Raw genomic sequence first — 18,745 nt, 5'->3', positions numbered from 1 at the left:
TTCTAGCATAAGAGCAATCCTCAGCCCCGGACCCCACGGCCTTGCTCCTGGATCACCTCTCTCCCCCGACCTCCGCACTCCTGGATCACCTCTCCCCCCACCTCCACACTCCTGGATCACCTCTCCCCCGATCTCCACACTCCTGGATGACCTCTCTCCCCACCTCCACACTCCTGGATCACCTCTCCCCCCACCTCCACACTCCTGGATCACCTCTCCCCCCACCGCCACACTCCTGGATGACCTCTCCCCCCACCTCCACACTCCTGGATGACCTCTCCCCCCACCTCCACACTCCTGGATGACCTCTCCCCCCACCTCCACACTCCTGGATCACCCCTCTCCCCCGACCTCCACACTCCTGGATGACCTCTCCCCCCACCTCCACACTCCTGGATGACCTCTCCCCCGACCTCCGCACTCCAGCTCACGGTACACTCCTATCCTCCCGCCCATGTTCGCCCATGTTCCCTCATGTTCCCCTTCAAATTCAGCCTCCAAGTGCTTCTCCAGGAAGCCTCCCCAAACCCCGACTCACTCCCTGAAACTGCCTATGTGCTTTTAGCATTCATGATAATCGCTCTCCAACCAAGGATGCTCTCACGAGCTGTTCAATGGATACGTCTCCTTCCAGATGGAAACGCAGTGACTGGACCCCACTTCGCAGCTTTGGCCGTGCTCAGAGTCAGAGCTCCAGACCCCCCTGTGAGGTGAGCCAACCCGTCTTTCACCACACCCTCCCCTGGACCCTACGCTCCCACCCATGAGGAACAACCTGCCCCCCCCCAAAAGCTGAACTGTCCGACCGCTCCCACAGTTCCCTCATCTTGGAGGACCTCCCCTCTCCAGACGCAGCTCACGAGTCCTCCTCCGAGAGGCCCGCCCTGCCCTCTCCTCCTCGGCGTCCCCTCCGGGACACAGCACCAGCAAGCACAGCCTCTGGCTTCACAGCAGCACCTGCCTTGTTCACGCACCTGCCTCCCCCCAGCCTGGGGGCTGGGAAGCAGGACCAGGGCCTAGTCAGAGTCTTCACAGGCCCTGGGAGACTTTCTTTGTCCAACACCAGGCCTGGTGAGCGTGTGTTTGTCGCTCAGTTATGTCTGACTCTTTGCAACCCCATGGCCTGTAGCCCACCAGGCTCCTGTCCATGGGATTCTCCAGGCGAGAACACTGGAGTGGGTGGCCATTTCCTCCTCCAGGGGATCTTCCCAACCCAGAGATCCAACCCAGGTCTCCTGCATTGCAGGCGGATTCTTTACCACCTGAGCCACCAGGGGAGCTCATTTTGCACAGATTCCCCTTTCTCCTTTTCTGCAAGATGCTTTCTGCCACAACTTCCTTTTTCCACCCTCCCTTCAAGGGAATAACACTATCAGTATAACAACGTCCGAAGGCTTTCCCGTCTCCCAACACCGAATAAGGCCTGCCTGTGAAAAGGGAGCGAGGCAGCAGCGGGTGGGAGCTGGCTGGTCGCACAGCACTGAGTCCACAGCTCCTCAGGGCAGTGGCCACAGAGGGCTGGACCCACCACCACCTCAGACACTCCTCAGGCACACACCAGGCATGACAAACAGGCGCTGGTGCCAACTTAAAACCTCACCAAGAGGGGAGGACTGTGGGAAAGGAAATCAAGAGAGACAGATCCTTTGTCCACCCCACACACTGAAGAACATCCTGATATTGCAAACAGCCTTTGATCAGGCCTGCCTCAGTCAAGCAAGGCCTCCGAATTTCAGAGAGTACCAGACACGGGTTTCCAAAGACTACTAAGAGTCTCCACATCGCTTGGCACCTGGCCCTCCTCTTCTGCCCTCCCTCTCCCACTGCAGCTGGGAAGTCACACAGGGAGGCCGCGGTCCCCATGCCCGTGGAGCTGTCTGGCACCGCGGGGATGCAGGTGGGCCCCCCACAGCCCCCTCCAGCCTGCAAGGCCCCTGGGGCAGCCAGGACCCCCACCTGGGCCATGCTAGATCACTTCCAGGGCACGTCACCCTGAAGCTGCAAACCAGGATCTCAGGCAGGCCTCGCCTCCTTAACCCCAAATCTCCCTCTGTGGGAGCTTCTGTCCAAAGCTGAGAGTCTATCTGCCGAGCGCAGGTGTCTCTTGCAGGTGAATGTCCCGGGCTCCTTTGGGCAGACCTCTGCAGACCCGACTACCTCCCTCTTGGCCAACCGTGCCCAGCTCTTCACGAACACACACGCGATCCTAGCAACACCCCTGGAAGACAAATGCCAGTCTTGCATCAGCCCACTTTACAGACTGGGAAATCAAGGGCTAGCCACGTGAAGTGAGCTTCCCCAGGCCCCAGAGCTAGCAGCCTCCTAGGCCAGGAAGAAAAAACTGTGACACTGCTCTCCTGCTAAGCCTGTTCTCTCAAACCCAAAGAACGCACTGCCCCCAGCCTTCCTCAGTCTACAAATGAGGAAACGGAGGCTCGGGGCTGCAAGACAACTGGCCCGAGGTCAAGTTCAGCTGAGGAGAAGCCAAGCCTCTCCCGCTGAGCCTGGAGTGTTCGGCAGCCCTTGCTCCCACTCCCAATACCGCGGCGAAGAGAAAACCCACTCAAACTCGCAGGCCAAAGAACGATCCCTGATGTGGTCCAACCTGAAGTGTGCAGGCCGCGTGCTCCCTAGGCTCCTGTCCCCTAACTGAAGCGTGGGGCCCGCTGGCTCCCTGTCCTTGTCCTTTCTGCCACCCGGCCCAGAAAGCCGAGTCAGCACTAGTGAGGCCTGGAAGCGAAGACCTGGAGCCTCAGCACGAAATGAAGCATCTGCTTGCGACCTGGCACAAACAGGTCACTTGCCTCAGAGAAATTCTAGCATCACCCAATTTGGAAACTCAGGAAATGAGTCATGCCTCTATTAGGACACCAGAGAAGTGCCCTTCCCTCACAGAGAAGGAAACTGAGGCAGAAAGCAGTGGCGAGACAGGCCGGCTGCACCCCACGCTGCTGGGGTCGGGGGACAGGCCAATGCAGGTGGGACTTCTTCTGGATGCAGACACCCCACTGCGGTCCTGCTCCTCCCTGAAGATCCAGGAGAATCCGGTGCCATCCTTCAGGGCACAGGTGCCCACCCCTTTCTCACTGGCTCTGTCTTTATTCCCTTGGCTTTTAAACCCAGAAACTTACCAAAAGCAAGCACATGCAAAAAGGAGCCACGTCCGTCACGACGGGAAGCTCCCTCATCAAGCCACCGAGGTCTAAACCGGCTCCTAATTAATATTAACCCTCCAAATCAGAGTCATGCTCAGAAAACCTTGGATGAAGAGACACAGGGCGGGAGGGGAGTCTCCAATTTTCTTCTTACTTCATCTGGAAAATTAAGAGCACCGCTGATTTGAACAAGGAATCATCAAGGAAACCAATCACAACTCCACAAGGCCCATAGCGTGATGGACTTGGATGTGTAAGCTGCCACTCGCATGCCCTGAAATTAAAATGATTGTGGCAAGAATAGCAATGATGGCCTGGGTCTGTCTCTCCTCCTCCATCCTTAGCAGACACGAAAACCCCTAGAAGAGAGTCTGAAGGCGAGAGCAGGCAAGAGATTGTCCTCAGCTGCCACAATAAAGCGGCAGAAACCCGGTCAAAGGCTGCACGCCCCGGTCCTTCGGGTGCAGGCGTCGCCCGGGACCCCCTACCTGAGAGGTAACCATGGGGGCAGCGAACGCAGAGCACCGAAGGGGGAGGGGTGTCTGGAGACCCTCCACTCCAGACCCAACACTATTTGCTGTTTCTGCATTAATTACAATAAACCGCTTCATAGCCTAGTGATCACTTAATGGAGCAGCAAATATGGCTTTTTCCCTATAATTAGTCAATGTAATCTACGACGAGTTCGCCCCTCCAGGCCACCCTTCCCATTCTCTGCACACGAGCACTCACACACACCCCGCGTCTCCCCGCCTCCACCACGATCCACCGAAAGAGTCAGACTCTCACCCCCCGCCCCGTCTCCGACTCCACCCAACAGATACGAAGCTGAGGGGACAAATCTGGAAACGAGCAAAGAGATCAAGACGGGCAGACGGTAGACGCCCTAAGATGCTGGGGGCTCCCGCGGCAGACGATCCAAAGGCAGGGACCCACCAGGAGATGGCTGGGAACGTGTCCTGGAGCTCTGCTCACAGACACCCACTCACATGACCCGCTTCCCTCAGGGCTCAGCTGGGAAGGAATCCACCTGCAAGCTGGGAGACCTGGGTTCAATCCCTGGGCTGGGAAGAGCCCCTGGAGAAGGGAAAGGCTGCCCACTCCAGTATTCTGGCCTGGAGAATTCCATGATCCATGGGCTCACAGAGTGTCAGATACGACTGAGCGACTTTCCCATCACACATACACGTGACAGGACCCTTGGGTTTATGGATCAAAACCTCTTACTCCAAGTCCTCAGGGAAAAGGCTCTGTGAGAAGGTAACACCACCCCAGTACTAATGTTTTCCCTCCCTCTCAACCGTCCTTGGTCACAGTTGGGAGCCTGTCTTTCCCTGAGGTTATTCCTTCCTTCTAAACATTCCTGAAACCTCTTCAACCATCCAGCCAGTGAGTCCAGGGACCACTGGAGGTCGAAGGGACCAGCCCGCCCAGACGCTTGCCGACACCATCTAAGGCTCCTGACGAAAGCACCGCCTTGCTCTTGAAAACTCAGGTAGATTAAGGGTACCAACATCCCCCTGTTACAATTCTACCCAGCACTGCTAACCAGCTGACTTCAGCTGTTAGCATCTCCAGCAAGAGCAGAAAACTTTGCATCTTTCTCAGTTTCATGATACAAAATAAAATTTTAAAAAACTCCCTGGTCACGGGGTTGGGGGTGGGGGGTGGCGTCGAGGGGAGGAATTAACATGTTCTAAGTGTCAACCATCCACCAGCTGCCTCATCTACAGCCTCTCACGTCTCATTTCGGACCCACAACTCTATCACCCAGTTTTTTAGATAAAGAACTGAAGTTCAAAAAAGCACAGACGCCTTCCTAAGGTCACGGAGTTAATGGAGCGAGATTCCAATCAGGTCCCTGTGGACCCAAAGGCTGTGTCCCATTGAGGCACGTGCCTCGTGGACTGTAGCGTCCACACCTGTCCGCATCCAAAGGACAGCACTTCCACTCTAGTCACATATATTCATAGGCAAACATAATGCACGTGTGTGTGTGTGGGTACACACACATGCTCTTTCGCAGTTCTCAAATATTGTGCTTAAAAATAACAGTAAGGAGGAAGACTGCTGCCCTTAAAACAACTCTCCAGCTACCAAGGCGTCCACTTTGCCAAGCCTGCCATACAGGCCATCACCCTTTCTGACAACACAGTAGCTCGCACATCAACGTGCTATGCGCCAGGCACCATCCTGAGCACCTCACATCTCAGCTCCTATAATCCTCACAACAATCCCATGAAGGCAACACTATCTCCACCTTACAGGTGACAAAGCTAAGGCACAGAACATTGAGATGAACCTGCTCAGGGTCACACAGCTGGTAAATGGCAGAACAAAGACTCAGAGTCAGCCCAGTCCCGGGGCCCAGGCCCGGAGACACGAGGCCACCCCACCTCCACGGGAAGGAGCAGAAGAGCAGTCAGTGAGTCGGTGCAGGGGCAGAGGAGAGGGGGTCGGCTTATATTTGGAGCTTTCTTCCCTGTCCTTTCAGCCCCAAACCTGAAATGACCGCAACTCATCCCCAAGCTGGTCTCATGATTGCTCTAACTCGAATAATTGTTCTATTCAAGCTCTCCTATCAGCATCTGAGACAAGAGCCTCGAGGGCCTCAGGGGCTGGTCTCTAGGTGGCTTTTAAAGCCCCTGCACAGGGGGAGACAGGTGAGGATGCTAGAGTTCAAGCTCACAAAGCACTTCTGGACCCTTGGGGGCTTTGTCTGAAAAAGGGTCACTTTCCACGAACACAGTCAGTCCTGCTCCTGGGGTGCCCAGGGGGGCTGATCACCCTCAGTCCATCATCTCGCCACAGCTTGGGGAAGAGCTCAGGTGACCGTTTCCACGGGTCCTTCGGCTAGACCCACGGGGTCGTGCTGAAGAGGGGCCGCTCAGAGAGCTAACGCTATGAATGCACAGGCTCTGGGCAAACAGGCCGATGTGGAGATAAAGGCAATCACAACATGCTAACGCGGCAGCGAGCCAAACGCGAGCTGCCCAGGCAGGACTCTGCTCAAAAGAACTTTAATTGAATTCTTTCAGCAAGTGCAGCAGGAAAATTCATAATGAGGGCCCCCTCCCCACTACGTCAGTCAGGTCCTACCGTTGTGTGGATCCAGTGAAAAATCATTTCTAACAAGGATATGGGATGTGTACGGACCTTAACCTGAACATCGTGTACTTCAGGGAAAAACAATGATCAAAATCCCTGGATTTTTATTTTCAGAGCGATTTAAGCAAGGCATTCTGCCATAATCAGCTTTACCACCCCTATTAGCACAGGAAAACAAGTTCTGAACCTGGCTCCCTAGTGAAAAACGCAAAATTTGTATAATTAAAATTATACTTGTGAAATTCAAACACACTTTAATTTCCTAAGGGCCCCCTAATCAAGTCAGAAGTTCTTAGTAAAACCAATTATCTGCTTTGAAAACAGACGAGGAAACAGATACAGGTAGCAGTCTTGGGCAGATTCACAGTGCAATCTTTTCCTAGGTTCAAACATCCTAATTTGTTCCATTTCCCACAGGTGAGAGAGACAATGAACCTACTAGTTGGCTTTTATTCAGTGCTTTGTGTGTAACTTTAAACACTTTTGTTGGCCTTTAGCTACAGAAATGATATATGTAAGAAATATTCCAAAGGGAACTGAGTTGAAAGTGATGGGGGAAAAAAAAAAAAAACCAGGCATGCACCAATAAATACACACTGCATTTCCAACCACCCACCCCACTCTAGGTCCTATGTAGGTATTCTTTCCCTACGATCTCACACCAGATTTTCAAACACTTGCCCATTAGTCTCTGGAAGGCTGATTCCAGCCTCACTTCTGAAAGTGTCTAGCAGCAGGACCAGGCGTGTCCTCCCAAGGTCCCATCCAGTAAGACGGCAAAACCCAGGTTCCTCACATCCTCACCAGGTAATCCGCCCGAAATGTTGCGGCTTCTCCTGGGTAACTGGAAATTCTTACACAAGAGCAACACGGAAACAGGGATCACTCTCCAAGGCACTACAATATTTAAGAAGCAGTTGCTGCAATGTTCCATGTATACCATCAATATGAAATGTCATCAGTCTAGGGCTTTAAAAATAAAAAAGCCATTCGCCAACAGGCCTTCTCCTCCCCCCACTGCCTGGAATTCATCTGAGAGATGAGAATATTGACTTTTCACACTCCTGGACCCAGCACTCCAACAGTATGCGCCTCCAGGGCGTGGCCTCAGCCGTCACTCACCCGGGCCCCAGCAGATATTCAGAAGGTAAAATAAAATGCCTCCCAGTTGAAAGCTTTACTTTTCAGTCGATGGGAATACAGTGCTCGCTACACACGGCCTCGCGAGAGTGGAGAATCCTGCAGCCAAGTGAGCAGGATTTGCTGTTAAAACTTTCATCAGAAGACAGGAAGCTCGAGGGGGTACACACCACACATGGGCACCCAGGCACATGTGCCCAAGGAGACACACTCTGCTACGAGCAAGTCCTGGGAACAGCTCTGCCTCTCTGGACCCTTGCCTCCCTCCCACCGGAGCGGTCACCTCATTAATGTCACTCAGCATCACGTTTTGCTACACTAGGTCTTTCTGCTCTCTCTTCCCGCAGGCAGCCCAAAGCCGGCTGCCATTGTAAACTTCTGTTCCTTGGGAAACTATCAAAAGCTTGGATTGGAAAAAAGTGAAAAAAAATCGCATAGGGCCTCTCTGCTCACACTTTTCCCTCCTCCATTTTCTTCTGTTTGGTGCTTTATTCAAAATCAGTACACACACAAACCATACTCTGAAAGTCATTTATAACAGGCTGGCTTAAGAAAAAAAAAAAAAAAAAAAGCTCGTGATTGGAGGGGCCCAATCTCTTTGCAATTGCAAAGAGAATAATTCATTTTGGTGGAGGATATGGATGAAACCCTGAATACATTCCAACATCATTTTCTGCCCTTCAAAACAATAAAAATGTAAAAACCCCAACGAAAGAAGGCTCAGGGTGGCAGGAAAGAGACTCTCTTGACCACCCTCCTCACAAGGAATTTATTCTCCTGGATCTTCTAAAGCACTCTGTCCCCAGAATGCATTATCAAGACCATTTTATTAGATTTTTCTAAACCCTTGAAATTGTCACATAATTGGAACAGAAACAGCAATTTTGAGTTCTGAATGGATTTCTTAAAAAGAAGACTCCGTGCTGGCTCACATCCCCTCCTTGGCTGCTCCAGTCCCTAACCTAAATTTAAGGCCCTCCCGTACAAAACCCTATTTATCTTTTAAATCCTCCCCTGCCATAAAAGTTACACAGTCCCCTAATGCCTTCGATTCAGGACATTTGGGAGAAACTCATCCCAGACAACAGGCTAAAAAAAGAATCCATTAGCATTAACTTGCCTGTCACAGCCAGTGACAAATAAATGAACGTGATGCTTTCAGATCAGTCATTGGTGGAACTGCCCCGAGGCAGATGAAGAGCAGGCCTGGGAGACAGAAGGCTCACGGGAAGACCTCTCACACAGCGGTGTCTCAGCCGTGCCCTGGCTGCTCCCAGAACTCCACTCTCAGAAGCAGCAAAAGCAGGCATCAGATGCAGAAAAGGAAACGCGCTCCCAGTGACTACCGAGCAGCGCCAGGATAAAGTGTGCTCCCTTCGAAAGCCAGTGACACAGAAGTTCCCACATCTCAACGGGCTGTTCTATCTGCCGCCCCTAGAAAGGGCCAACAGTAGGCATCAACCCGTGAGCTTCCAGCAAAGAGCCTCTGACGATGCAGGCAGCGCCATCTCTCGCGGACAACAGGTAACAGGTAACGAGTGCCCACCCGAGACCCTCTATGCGCAGGTACCACTCCAAGCCCTTCATCTGTATTCACCTGTACCAGTTCTAGAATGTAGGAAATATTAAAATCCCCATTTTACAGATGAAGAAATGGAGGCACAAAAACATTAAGTGACTTGTCCAAAACTCCACAGCTAGTTAAGTGGCACTTCACTGTGCTAAACAGGTTCTTAAAACGCAGGCAACAGAAACCAACCTGAAGCTTCCTGACCAGCGTAGAACAACGCTCCTCCTTGGCCTGAGCATTGAATAGCGTCAGGCACAGTGCAGGAACCTAAAATCTATTTACTCGTGACGGATGGAGGAAAGCTGAATAGTTAAAGGGAGCAAGGAGTTGGGATTCAGAAGGACCAAAGGCCAACCCTGACCCTTACTGGTTCTGTGATCCTCGGAAAGCTCCTTATCCGCCTCAGCCTCAGTTTCCTCATTTGTCAAATGGAGAGAATACCAACTCTTGCAAAGGACTATTGCAAGGATTAAACTAAAAATTAAGTAGACAGAGGCTCAGTATGCTTCCTCAAACATACTGACACACAATATGACAGTCATTACTCTAAATTAAGACTTTTCTTCTTGATTATTCAAGGTCTCAAAATAAAATAAGGAAGTATAGCAAGCTAAGTACACACCCTGAAAATTAACTTTCTGGAGAGCTAGGAGCTTGATGCCTTCTACCCCTGAAGGAGAGGGTGACAAAGGATAGATGCCCTTCTGCATGTGGGGCCCAAATACCTGTCCCAGGCGGACCAACCACCCTTGGCTGCTGCTTCATGTGCCACGGGGTGCTTGGGCCCACAACCACACTTGCTCACAACTCTCACACGGCAGAGAAGGCACAGGTCGTGATTTCCCGTGATCCTGTGTCCCTCCCACCAGGCAGCCACTCACCCGAAGGTGACCCCAAGCAGACGTCACTTACGCAATCACAGGTCAGGACGCTCTGAGCCATGGAGCACAGGCATCGGTGTTCCACAGCCTGTGATTTCCAAACCAAGAAACGACACGTCAACGTCTATACACGGTAAGGTCAAGATCACAAGCTGGAGAAGGACAAAACACAGAACTCTGGAATTCTGTCTGTATCATGGCCTACTGTTAAAAGAGACAAAAAGGAGGGGAGGGCGAGAAGGCGGAAACTAGAGAACCACAGGGCTCTTGGTAGCTGCCACGCCCCCCAAATCTCAGGGAGGGTATCAGCCCAGAGCATCACTCCTGGAGAAGGGCCAGCAGCCAGAGAGAACGCAGTCAGGGTCACACAGAGCGCACAAGCCTGGGATGGGGACATTCTCCCTGGAATGGCACAGCCTCAGTCCTCACAGGCATCCCAGCTCCCACACTGGTCCGAAAGCGCTGAAACCTGGTACGGAGAGCCCCACAGTCCCGCACACGCACAGCAGGGCCCCAGCACCCACGCGACAAGCACGGGCATGGGTGCTCGGCCTGGCCTCCGACGCCTTCCACGAGCGGGCCCCAGCCCGCCGGTCGGGGCCCCTTCCGAGAGCCCCCTTCCGAGAGCCGAGCGGCACACACATCTGCCTGCAGCTGCGCGTCCTGACCCCCTGGCCCCTGGTGGGAAGAACTGCATTCCTGCCATTCTTCCTGCCTACCTGCCCTTCAGAACCTAGGGCAAAACCCACCTCCTCCGAGGGGCTGTCCTCTCCCCTCCTTCCTCTCACTGCTGTCCCTCTCTTGCTTGCCTACTGCATCCTCCCAACACGGGCAACACCCCCGCCTCCCAACCCAGAGCTAAGACCCCTGAAGGCGAGCACAGCCTCCGTTTCACCATCCGGCTTTCCTTCCATCCAACGGAGGTCAGGGTGTACAAAAGAGCATGGCTAGAAGCTAAGCGCTTTTTTAATTAGTAAAATCTGCCTGTGCCTTTATCGTCCTGTAGAGGCGATAAGGCATGAACCTAACCAACCATAAAACCCAGAACAAAGCACCTAACACAGTCCCGGGTGCTGGGCAGAGACCTGGTAAATAATTACTGAACGCGGAGCAGGGCCTCTGAACGCACGAAAGCGGTGGCCAGCGCCCAGCCCCCATCACCCTCGCCCTGCTGAGGGTTTCACACCGGCTGGCGCAGTGTACACTTGGCTCGCTGCTTCCCCGCCCCGCTACCGGGAAGGCCGCATGAGGGCAGGGCCTCCGCCACACCCTCCACACCACTCCCGAGCCACACACAGCGTGTGGCCCACGGCGGATGCGCGACAACGCTCGGTGAATGAATGAATGAGAGCGTGCCTGCCACAATGTCTCGTATTTTTTTGCTAATTTATTGTTGTTGGAGGGCCCATCCCAAAGAAAAGGTAAAGTGCTGTGGACATGCAGAAAATGAGGGCGAAGGGACAGCATCATGGAAGATGCAACAACTAAGCTGGGCTTTGAAAGAGGGGTCTATGTGGGACTTCCCTGGGGGCCCAGTGGTAAGACTTCTGGCTTCCAATGCAGGGGGCCTGGGTTTGAGTCCCTGGTCAGGGGACTAGATCCCACATGCTGCAACCAGGAGTTCACACGCCTCAACTGAAAGACTCCTCATGCTCCAGCAAAGACCCAGTGCATCCAAATAAATAAAATAAATACTGAACAAATAAAGTGTCAGAATGGCTTCAGTTCAGTCGCCCAGTCATGTCCAACTATTTGCAACCCCATGAACCACAGCACGCCAGGCCTCCCTGAACTTAGGAAGTGTGATTAGAGGTTGTACAGACCCCTGAGAGATATCCAGAGCTTAATTTCATGTCTCTTTTTTAAAAAGACAGGGACCCACAGAAGGGCAGTTCTTCGGGAAAGCAGAATCCGGGTGTCAGCTGCAAAAGGCGAGATGAGCTGGGGCATAAGTCGGAAGCAGATCCCCGCACAGACCCTGAAGGACCAAACCTACCAGGCTGAGTTCAGACTCTGCTCAGTGGGCATCGGGAAGCCAGGGAGGCTGTCCTACAGCACCCCGAAAGTGAGGTCAGCAAGCAGAAACAATGAGAGGAGCTCTGAGTAAACCAGCAAACCAGATCAAACAAGAGGAAGACATGAGCAGCCTCGTCTCCCTTCCGCGTTCTCAGGCTCCTGGCCGGAGCACGCTTAGGTTTAGAAATACGAAACGAGGCCCCCAAGACAGGCAGCTGGCTCCGTGGGCAGAGCTTTCCTCCTCCTCTCATCCCCGAGGGGCACAGGGGTCTCACCCGTCTGCCAGAAACATCTGAAATAGAACACCAACGCCCTGGCCTCCGGGTGGACTGACCTTAGCGTTGAAACGCAAACACGTGAGGAAAGGCAAAAATCCAGGGAAAGGACATTTGTAGGACAAGGTGCCCCTCCCTTCCGAGCTGACACCTGCTGCTGCCGGGAAGGCAGGAAAGAGCAGGAAGGAGCCGCGCGCCCCAACAAGAAGGAAGCTCAGCCACTAATCCCCCGAGGCCCTCACTGCAGGAGAAGAGGCTGCTGACACCCCGCCACCGCCCGCCTGGGGATGGCAGCCCACCGGCAGTCGGTTAACTGCGGAGCCCCAGATGACAGCTGCAGATCACCCAGGATGGCAAGACGCTGGGAGGACCGACCCGCAGCAGCAGGGGAGGCCAGATGCCGAAAACTCACCCCTCGCCCTTGAGAAGCTGCCAAGAAACCACTCCCCCGGAACAGGAGGTGGGTGGATGAAACGCTTGGGCTGCCCTGCACCCATCTGGAGAGCCTTCCAGGGGACAGGAAAACCTGGCTTCAGGCTTAACCTTGCCACAATTTAGCTACGTGGCCTGGGGCCACTGGCATTAACTCCCCAAGGGTCAGCTGCCTCCCCTGTGAAAAGAGCAGGCTGGATTCCACTCATTCACTGAACAGTTACCGAATGCCAGCCATCAGCAGCCCTCTGCCATCAAGGAGCTTACATTCCAAGGAAGAATTTTCTTAGGTCTTCTGCACCATCATAATTTTTTTTTTTTATTCTACAAAAATAATTCTATGATGACAGTATCAGCAGACATTCTCTGGGTGCTACTTAAACAGTTCCACTTGGGGCGATCCATGATTTCCAGGTTTTAAGTAGAAGAAACTGAGGCCTGCGGGGCCAGGGTCACCCAGCTGTGACTGAAGGTAACTAAACAGGCTGAACAAATGAGGTTTCCCTTAATAAAGAGATAAGGGTCTGGCCTCGGAAGCTGCAGGAGGAAACTGGCCATCGCGGGTGGGGCCTGGTTTAGTCACCAAGTCATGTCCAACTCTTGGGACCCCATGGCCTGTAGCCCGCCAGGCTCCTCTCTCCATGGGATTTCCCAGGTAAGAACACTGGAGTGGGCTGCCATTTCCTTCTCCAGGGGAATCTTCCCAACCCAGGAATCAAACCTTTGCAAATGGATTCTCTACCACTGAGCCACCAGGGGACTGGGGGATGCCTTATTATACATGGGGCCAATTAGGGCAGATGGTAAATTATGCCCAGACTCACTCTTGCCCTGAGATGCTAGGCAGCCTCCTGGTTTCTCCACACAAAGAAAAGAAACCACAAGCTTGAGCAAAACTCTTCCAGGGAGCCAACACTTCACCCAAAGAGACCAACGAAAGGGTCTCTTGATGACATGACTGATCCCAATCATTCCCGTTTCTCCAGCGGCTTCAGATGAAGTCATCTTTTTAGAGGAGTATGACCACTTTACTCTTTACAGACAGAGAGGGGAAACTCTTACACGTTTTACCAAATGAAATAATCATCCAGAGAAACAGAAAGACACAGAGCAGACCTATCTTCTTCTGATCAAAATGCACTTCGCTAATTAATGGATACTGGTCTCCAGAGAGTTTGCCCTCGACTGGTTAATAACGCCCATTACACGTCACTTGAGACGGGAACGTTCATATCGCAAAGGGGGAGAGACGGACTGCAGGATTCAAAACCCTTCCTCGGGTCGCTCGTTAAAATCCTGGTTAAAACAGATTTTTATTTATATGATACATTAGAGAATATTATGACAGTCCTAATATGAAACCTGTTCTTCACTGCTACGAATTTTCTTTCGTATTCAGTTACAGCTTCTTTCCAGCAGTCTTGTTTTAACACCTCCATGGAATATTTCTCCGGTGAGTGTTAGCAAGGAGGGACAGCCAGAGAGCAGAGAAATGAATTTTAACTGAAAGACAGGCTGACGCATCATTAGCAAATGCACCACCCAGTCCCCGAGGAGGGGCACGGCTCACCTTGCCACTGGGACCCTGACACACACACCCCAATTTTGCAGGAGTTAAAAAAATAAATAAGGCTTGAGTTACCATTCGACTCTCCTGTCGGCCAGGTTTTGGCCTCCAACACCACCTTCGGTCTGAAATTCCCCTGGTTGGGCTCAAGTTCTGTTGGAAAATAACCATTGACAAGGCAGGCGCTCTCTGCCCGCCCTGCCCCAGCAGCCAACCAGCATACCGCACCCCCAACTCCAGAACCCCCGAAAGATGCCGAGGGCTCAGACGGAGGGCCCAGTGGGCAGAGTGCACACTGGGTGACATCCCAGGGCTGGGGAGTCACCCGCCAGGGAAGCGCCAGGGCCTGGGGTGCTGGCTGCGGTCCTACCCCCGCAGCCCGGGGACCACTCAGAGCCACACCCCTCGGCGCCCCCGAGGACAGACGCCGCAAGAGGACACAGTTCTGGGCCGGGTTACACCACTGGGCAACCTAACAATGGTTTCCAGAAACAGGAAATCCTAGCACCCAGCTCACAGGGCAGAGGTGAAGACTGAGGGCGTCAATACGCATCACGTCCCTTCCACAGCGCCTGGCACAGACACTCAGGTACCGCTGCCATCATTACTAGACCTCTCACGGGATTAGCGTCACAAAAATAACATGAAAAACACAAGGTAACCGAGCCATAATGGAAAAGAATCTGAAAAAGGATTTATACACACACGTATGTACACACACACACACACACAAATGAATCACTGCTACATACCAGAAACTAACACAACATTGTAAACCAACCACACTTCAATCAAAGAAATTAAAAAAACAAAAACAGCAAGGACCAGGTATGGTATGACCACACCCTAGGCCTTTTTTCAGGCGCTTTACCTTTCTTAATTTATTTCTCACCAAAGCTCAGTGAGATGGAGAAATTGAGGTTCGAGGACGTTAAATGATTTGCCCAAATGCATACAGTTAACAAGTAGTCCGGTCGGGATCCAAACACGGGCTGTTGAACTCGAAAACAACCGTGGTGATTAAACCAACAACGATGATGCTGGCAGTGATGAAAAGGAGTCGCAAGGCCCGCACCCTGTGCAGACTCTCTTATTCTTCACAACCCCCTTCTGAGGGAGTCACTGTCATCAGCCCCATTTTAGAGATGAGCAACCTGAGAATAGGTGATTTCTCAGTGTTGCAGGACCTGGGATTCAGATGGAGATAACGGATAGAAAAATTGTTTGCGAAGAATGTGTATCATAAAAAGTAAGGTCTTATTATGAAATCCCTAGAATTCCATAGAAAGATGTCTTCACCAATTGGTTTAATGTTAGCTCACATCCCAAAGTCTGATAATTCACCAAAACCATCCCAGACTCTGGGGAGGGCAGGGGACACTTTGACAAGCTTGAGAAATAGCCTGTCTTGTTTTAAAGTTGAAAGCATCACTGAAATACTCACCAGAATATATTAAAATAAAATATTGTCCTCCTGGTTTTAAAAAAAATGGGAGAGTTGAGGAGGAGCTGCAAAGGAGAGGAGAAATCTATGGTTTGACCAAGTCAGGGATTTTTCCAGTTTCCTGCTAGAGTAACCTGATCCAAGTTCTGCGTGATCAAATGACTAACCTGGAAATTTGAAGATTCACATTTATGGAAGAAACAGCAATTCTTCCAAATCAGGAAACCCTGCTAATCCTGGAAGCCTTCTGAAACATCAAGGATCACACACTGTTTGGAAAGCAATAAACACTGAAGATAGCCCCAAAAGTTTGTGCTCAGTATAGAAATAATCTAACTCCTTTGATTCATTAATTTCTATTATTTGCTTAAGCATTAAGGGAAAAAAATGCCTTAAGAAAATATTTCACTATTTTTGTTTAGAAATTTAGGATTCCTTCTAAAGAGAGAAAGGAAGGGAAGAAAAAGAAAGAATCACATGGAAGAAAGAGAGGGAGAGGAGAGAAGGAAGGAAAGAATCACATGGCAGGCTCCAACCTGAAATTCTCAAAATACCATCCCCAAGAGCCAACTATTTCTTCATTAATGTGCAAAGCCATTCCTCCCCTTGCACAACTAAAAGGTCCCACTTCTGGGAGACCATGCTTAAAGAAACAAACTGAACTGGCTAAAACCACAGTTTTATCCCTTTTATGACCTACACAGACACTTCACCTTTTCCCCTTCCCCTTAAAAAAGTACCAAGGCCACAAGAAGTGAAAAAAGTATTTCTTCCAGGATTACCCAGGGAAGAGAAAAGTATAATTTTAAAAGTGCAAATTTAGCATGGAAGCCATAAGCCCTTTAAATCTCACCTTGGGCTTTATGCAGCTGTGTTCTCATGACCACACCTGGCAAGCTCAGTGAAAATTATGTTAACTACACACTTGGGAAACGGTGAAGGCCTATCTCAAGCCGTTCAGCAAGCCTTGCAGTACCACTCCTGCAAGGGGACAACGTTTCCAGCTCTTCTCTGCCCAGGCACCAGCCCTTGCACAAAACAGCAGCACCCTACTGGCTTCAAGTGTGCCCAGACGGACCCAGCCTACCTGAAACCAACACATCCCCCGCTTCCTGGGTCGGACTGAGGGCATCAGGGGTCTACAAAGTTGTTTTTCCAAGACAGGACAAGCTGTTCACTTAAATTCTCCTCTCCTTAAGCTCCAAGTTGTTAGACCTCAAAAGAGTACCCTCCAAAAGAATCACAAGGAAATGGCCAACTTTTCCTGATGGGATCTCAGCAATGCTTAAAAAATAAATAAAATGCTTGCATAAATATTGCAACAGACGGTGCTATGTCCTCCCACGAAAGCACAGGTCGGTCCCTGCCCCAACATGGATGCTCAGACCCACCTGGGAATGGCTGACTAGCAGACACACGGCTATCTCCCACAGCGCCTGGCCTGGCCCCCTCCCTGCCACACACTGCTGCCCTGGAGAAACGGGGTGCACCAGGCTTCAAAGCACCACTGCCAGTACTCTGCTTGAAATCTGAAATCCTCGGCAACCACCTCTAAGTGCTAAAATCCTGTTACTGCTTCTCCTACTTACCTTGGGTTGTGCTCGACGAGGAAATGCAACTTTGGGGTCAATCTGGGGGGACAAATGGAAAAGCAGGAGTCAGCTGCAGGATTTTGAGGGGAGAAAACCAATTACGATTAATCGCCTAGTATTAATCACTCATTTCTCAGGCTTTGAACCCAGCTTTCAGTAACTTCTCAAATAACTCCGAAGGTTCCTTCAAGTTTGATGTAGACTTTAACAGTCCCTTCCAAAATGTAACAAACACGGCAAGCCTTTCTGAAATGCCCCACTGTGTATTTCAATGTGCAATGCTTTAACAAGCCAGAGTGTGTTCTTATTTAGGCAAGGACAATGAACATTAAACAGTACCTGCACCTAATTTGTGATGCACGGCTGGGAGAAAAGATGGGAGCGTCACCACTGAGAAAAATCAAAACATGAGAATCACATGGACGGACCTTCCAGCAATAAGTAATTGGATGGCAGCTCTTCTCCTCAATGATAACAACACAGGTGGAGAAGAGGATTCCAAAAAGTTTTAAAATTAACAACATCCAAAAAGCCCATCAACATCCAACAGGATGCTCTCTGCTTGAACTACTTCACTCATCTTTTGCAAAGTAAAATTACCTACGATGAATCAGAAGGACAGTTCATTCTGTAGTTATACCTCAAAAGAAGAGAAGTCGCTCAGTCGCGTCCAACTCTGCGACCCCATGGACTGCAGCCTACCAGGCTCTTCCGTCCATGGGATTTTCCAGGCAAGAATACTGGAGTGGGGTGCCATTTCCTTCTCCAGGAGCTCTTCCCAACCCAGGGACTAAACCCAGGTCTCCTGCATTGTAGACAGACATTTTACCGTCTGAGCCACCGGGGAAGTCTCAAAAGAAAACAGGTGTCAAAAAACTATGGAGCCTGCGCTGGTTCTTAAAATAATAATAAAAAATTAAAATAAAAGGAAACGTAGGAGCTAAATGCACCTGGATTTTAAAAATCACAGGGGTAAAGATCTATCAACAACCTAAACCCATATTACAAAAGTAAGGCCATTATAGGGAGAAAGTAAAAGAAAAAAAAAAATTACTGGAAAAAAAGCAGTCAGAATCTAGTGTAACAATTAGTGTATTCCCCCTACCCCAACCCCAATCTGAATGGAGAAAAAAAACTGTACTCCACGTCAGACATCTGCAGGTCTCAATCAGGGACTGGCTTTAAAACCCCAAACAATTCCCACAGAAGCTTTTGAGCCTGATAGGCTGATTTGAGAGGGGAAAAGTTGCTGGAGAGAAAATATGGAGAAGGAAGGAATGAAAAAATATTCCCACTGTTAGTTTTCATTAGATTTCTAAATGTCACAAATCTTCGGGAAACCCAGAGCGTGGCAAGAATACAGCTACAAGTTAGTTATTTATCCGCTTTGGCTTTCATATTAAAATTTTCCCCTTTTAAAATGTAAATCTCAAGCTTGTTTTCAGTTCTGCCAGGGGGGCGGAGGGGAGAGTAATGCTTTGGGAAAAAGCACAGAGTGGGGGAAAGTCACACCAGAGCCGATTCGGTTCCCAGACTTAACATCCCCTAGGACCTAGGCGGTAAGA

General features: G+C 50.9%; 1 protein-coding gene across 4 annotated transcripts in view; it reads right to left on the bottom strand.

Moving 5' to 3' along the window:
• The window catches only part of MSI2 (musashi RNA binding protein 2), a 407,990-nt gene that overhangs the window by 385,074 nt on the left and 4,171 nt on the right, over positions 1 to 18,745 (bottom strand). For all 4 annotated transcript variants that reach the window (XM_018064098.1, XM_018064097.1, XM_018064096.1 and 1 more), the window contains exon 5: positions 17,178 to 17,219. In XM_018064098.1, coding sequence (XP_017919587.1) covers positions 17,178 to 17,219 — 42 coding nt within the window. The remainder of the gene's footprint in view (positions 1 to 17,177; positions 17,220 to 18,745) is intronic.

The sequence above is a fragment of the Capra hircus genome, chromosome 19 (genome assembly GCF_001704415.2).
Source record: "Capra hircus breed San Clemente chromosome 19, ASM170441v1, whole genome shotgun sequence".
In the NCBI taxonomy this organism is placed as follows: Eukaryota; Metazoa; Chordata; class Mammalia; order Artiodactyla; family Bovidae; genus Capra; species Capra hircus.
The sequence above is the reverse complement of the archived record's forward strand: the minus strand, read 5'-3'. Positions and strand labels throughout refer to the sequence as shown.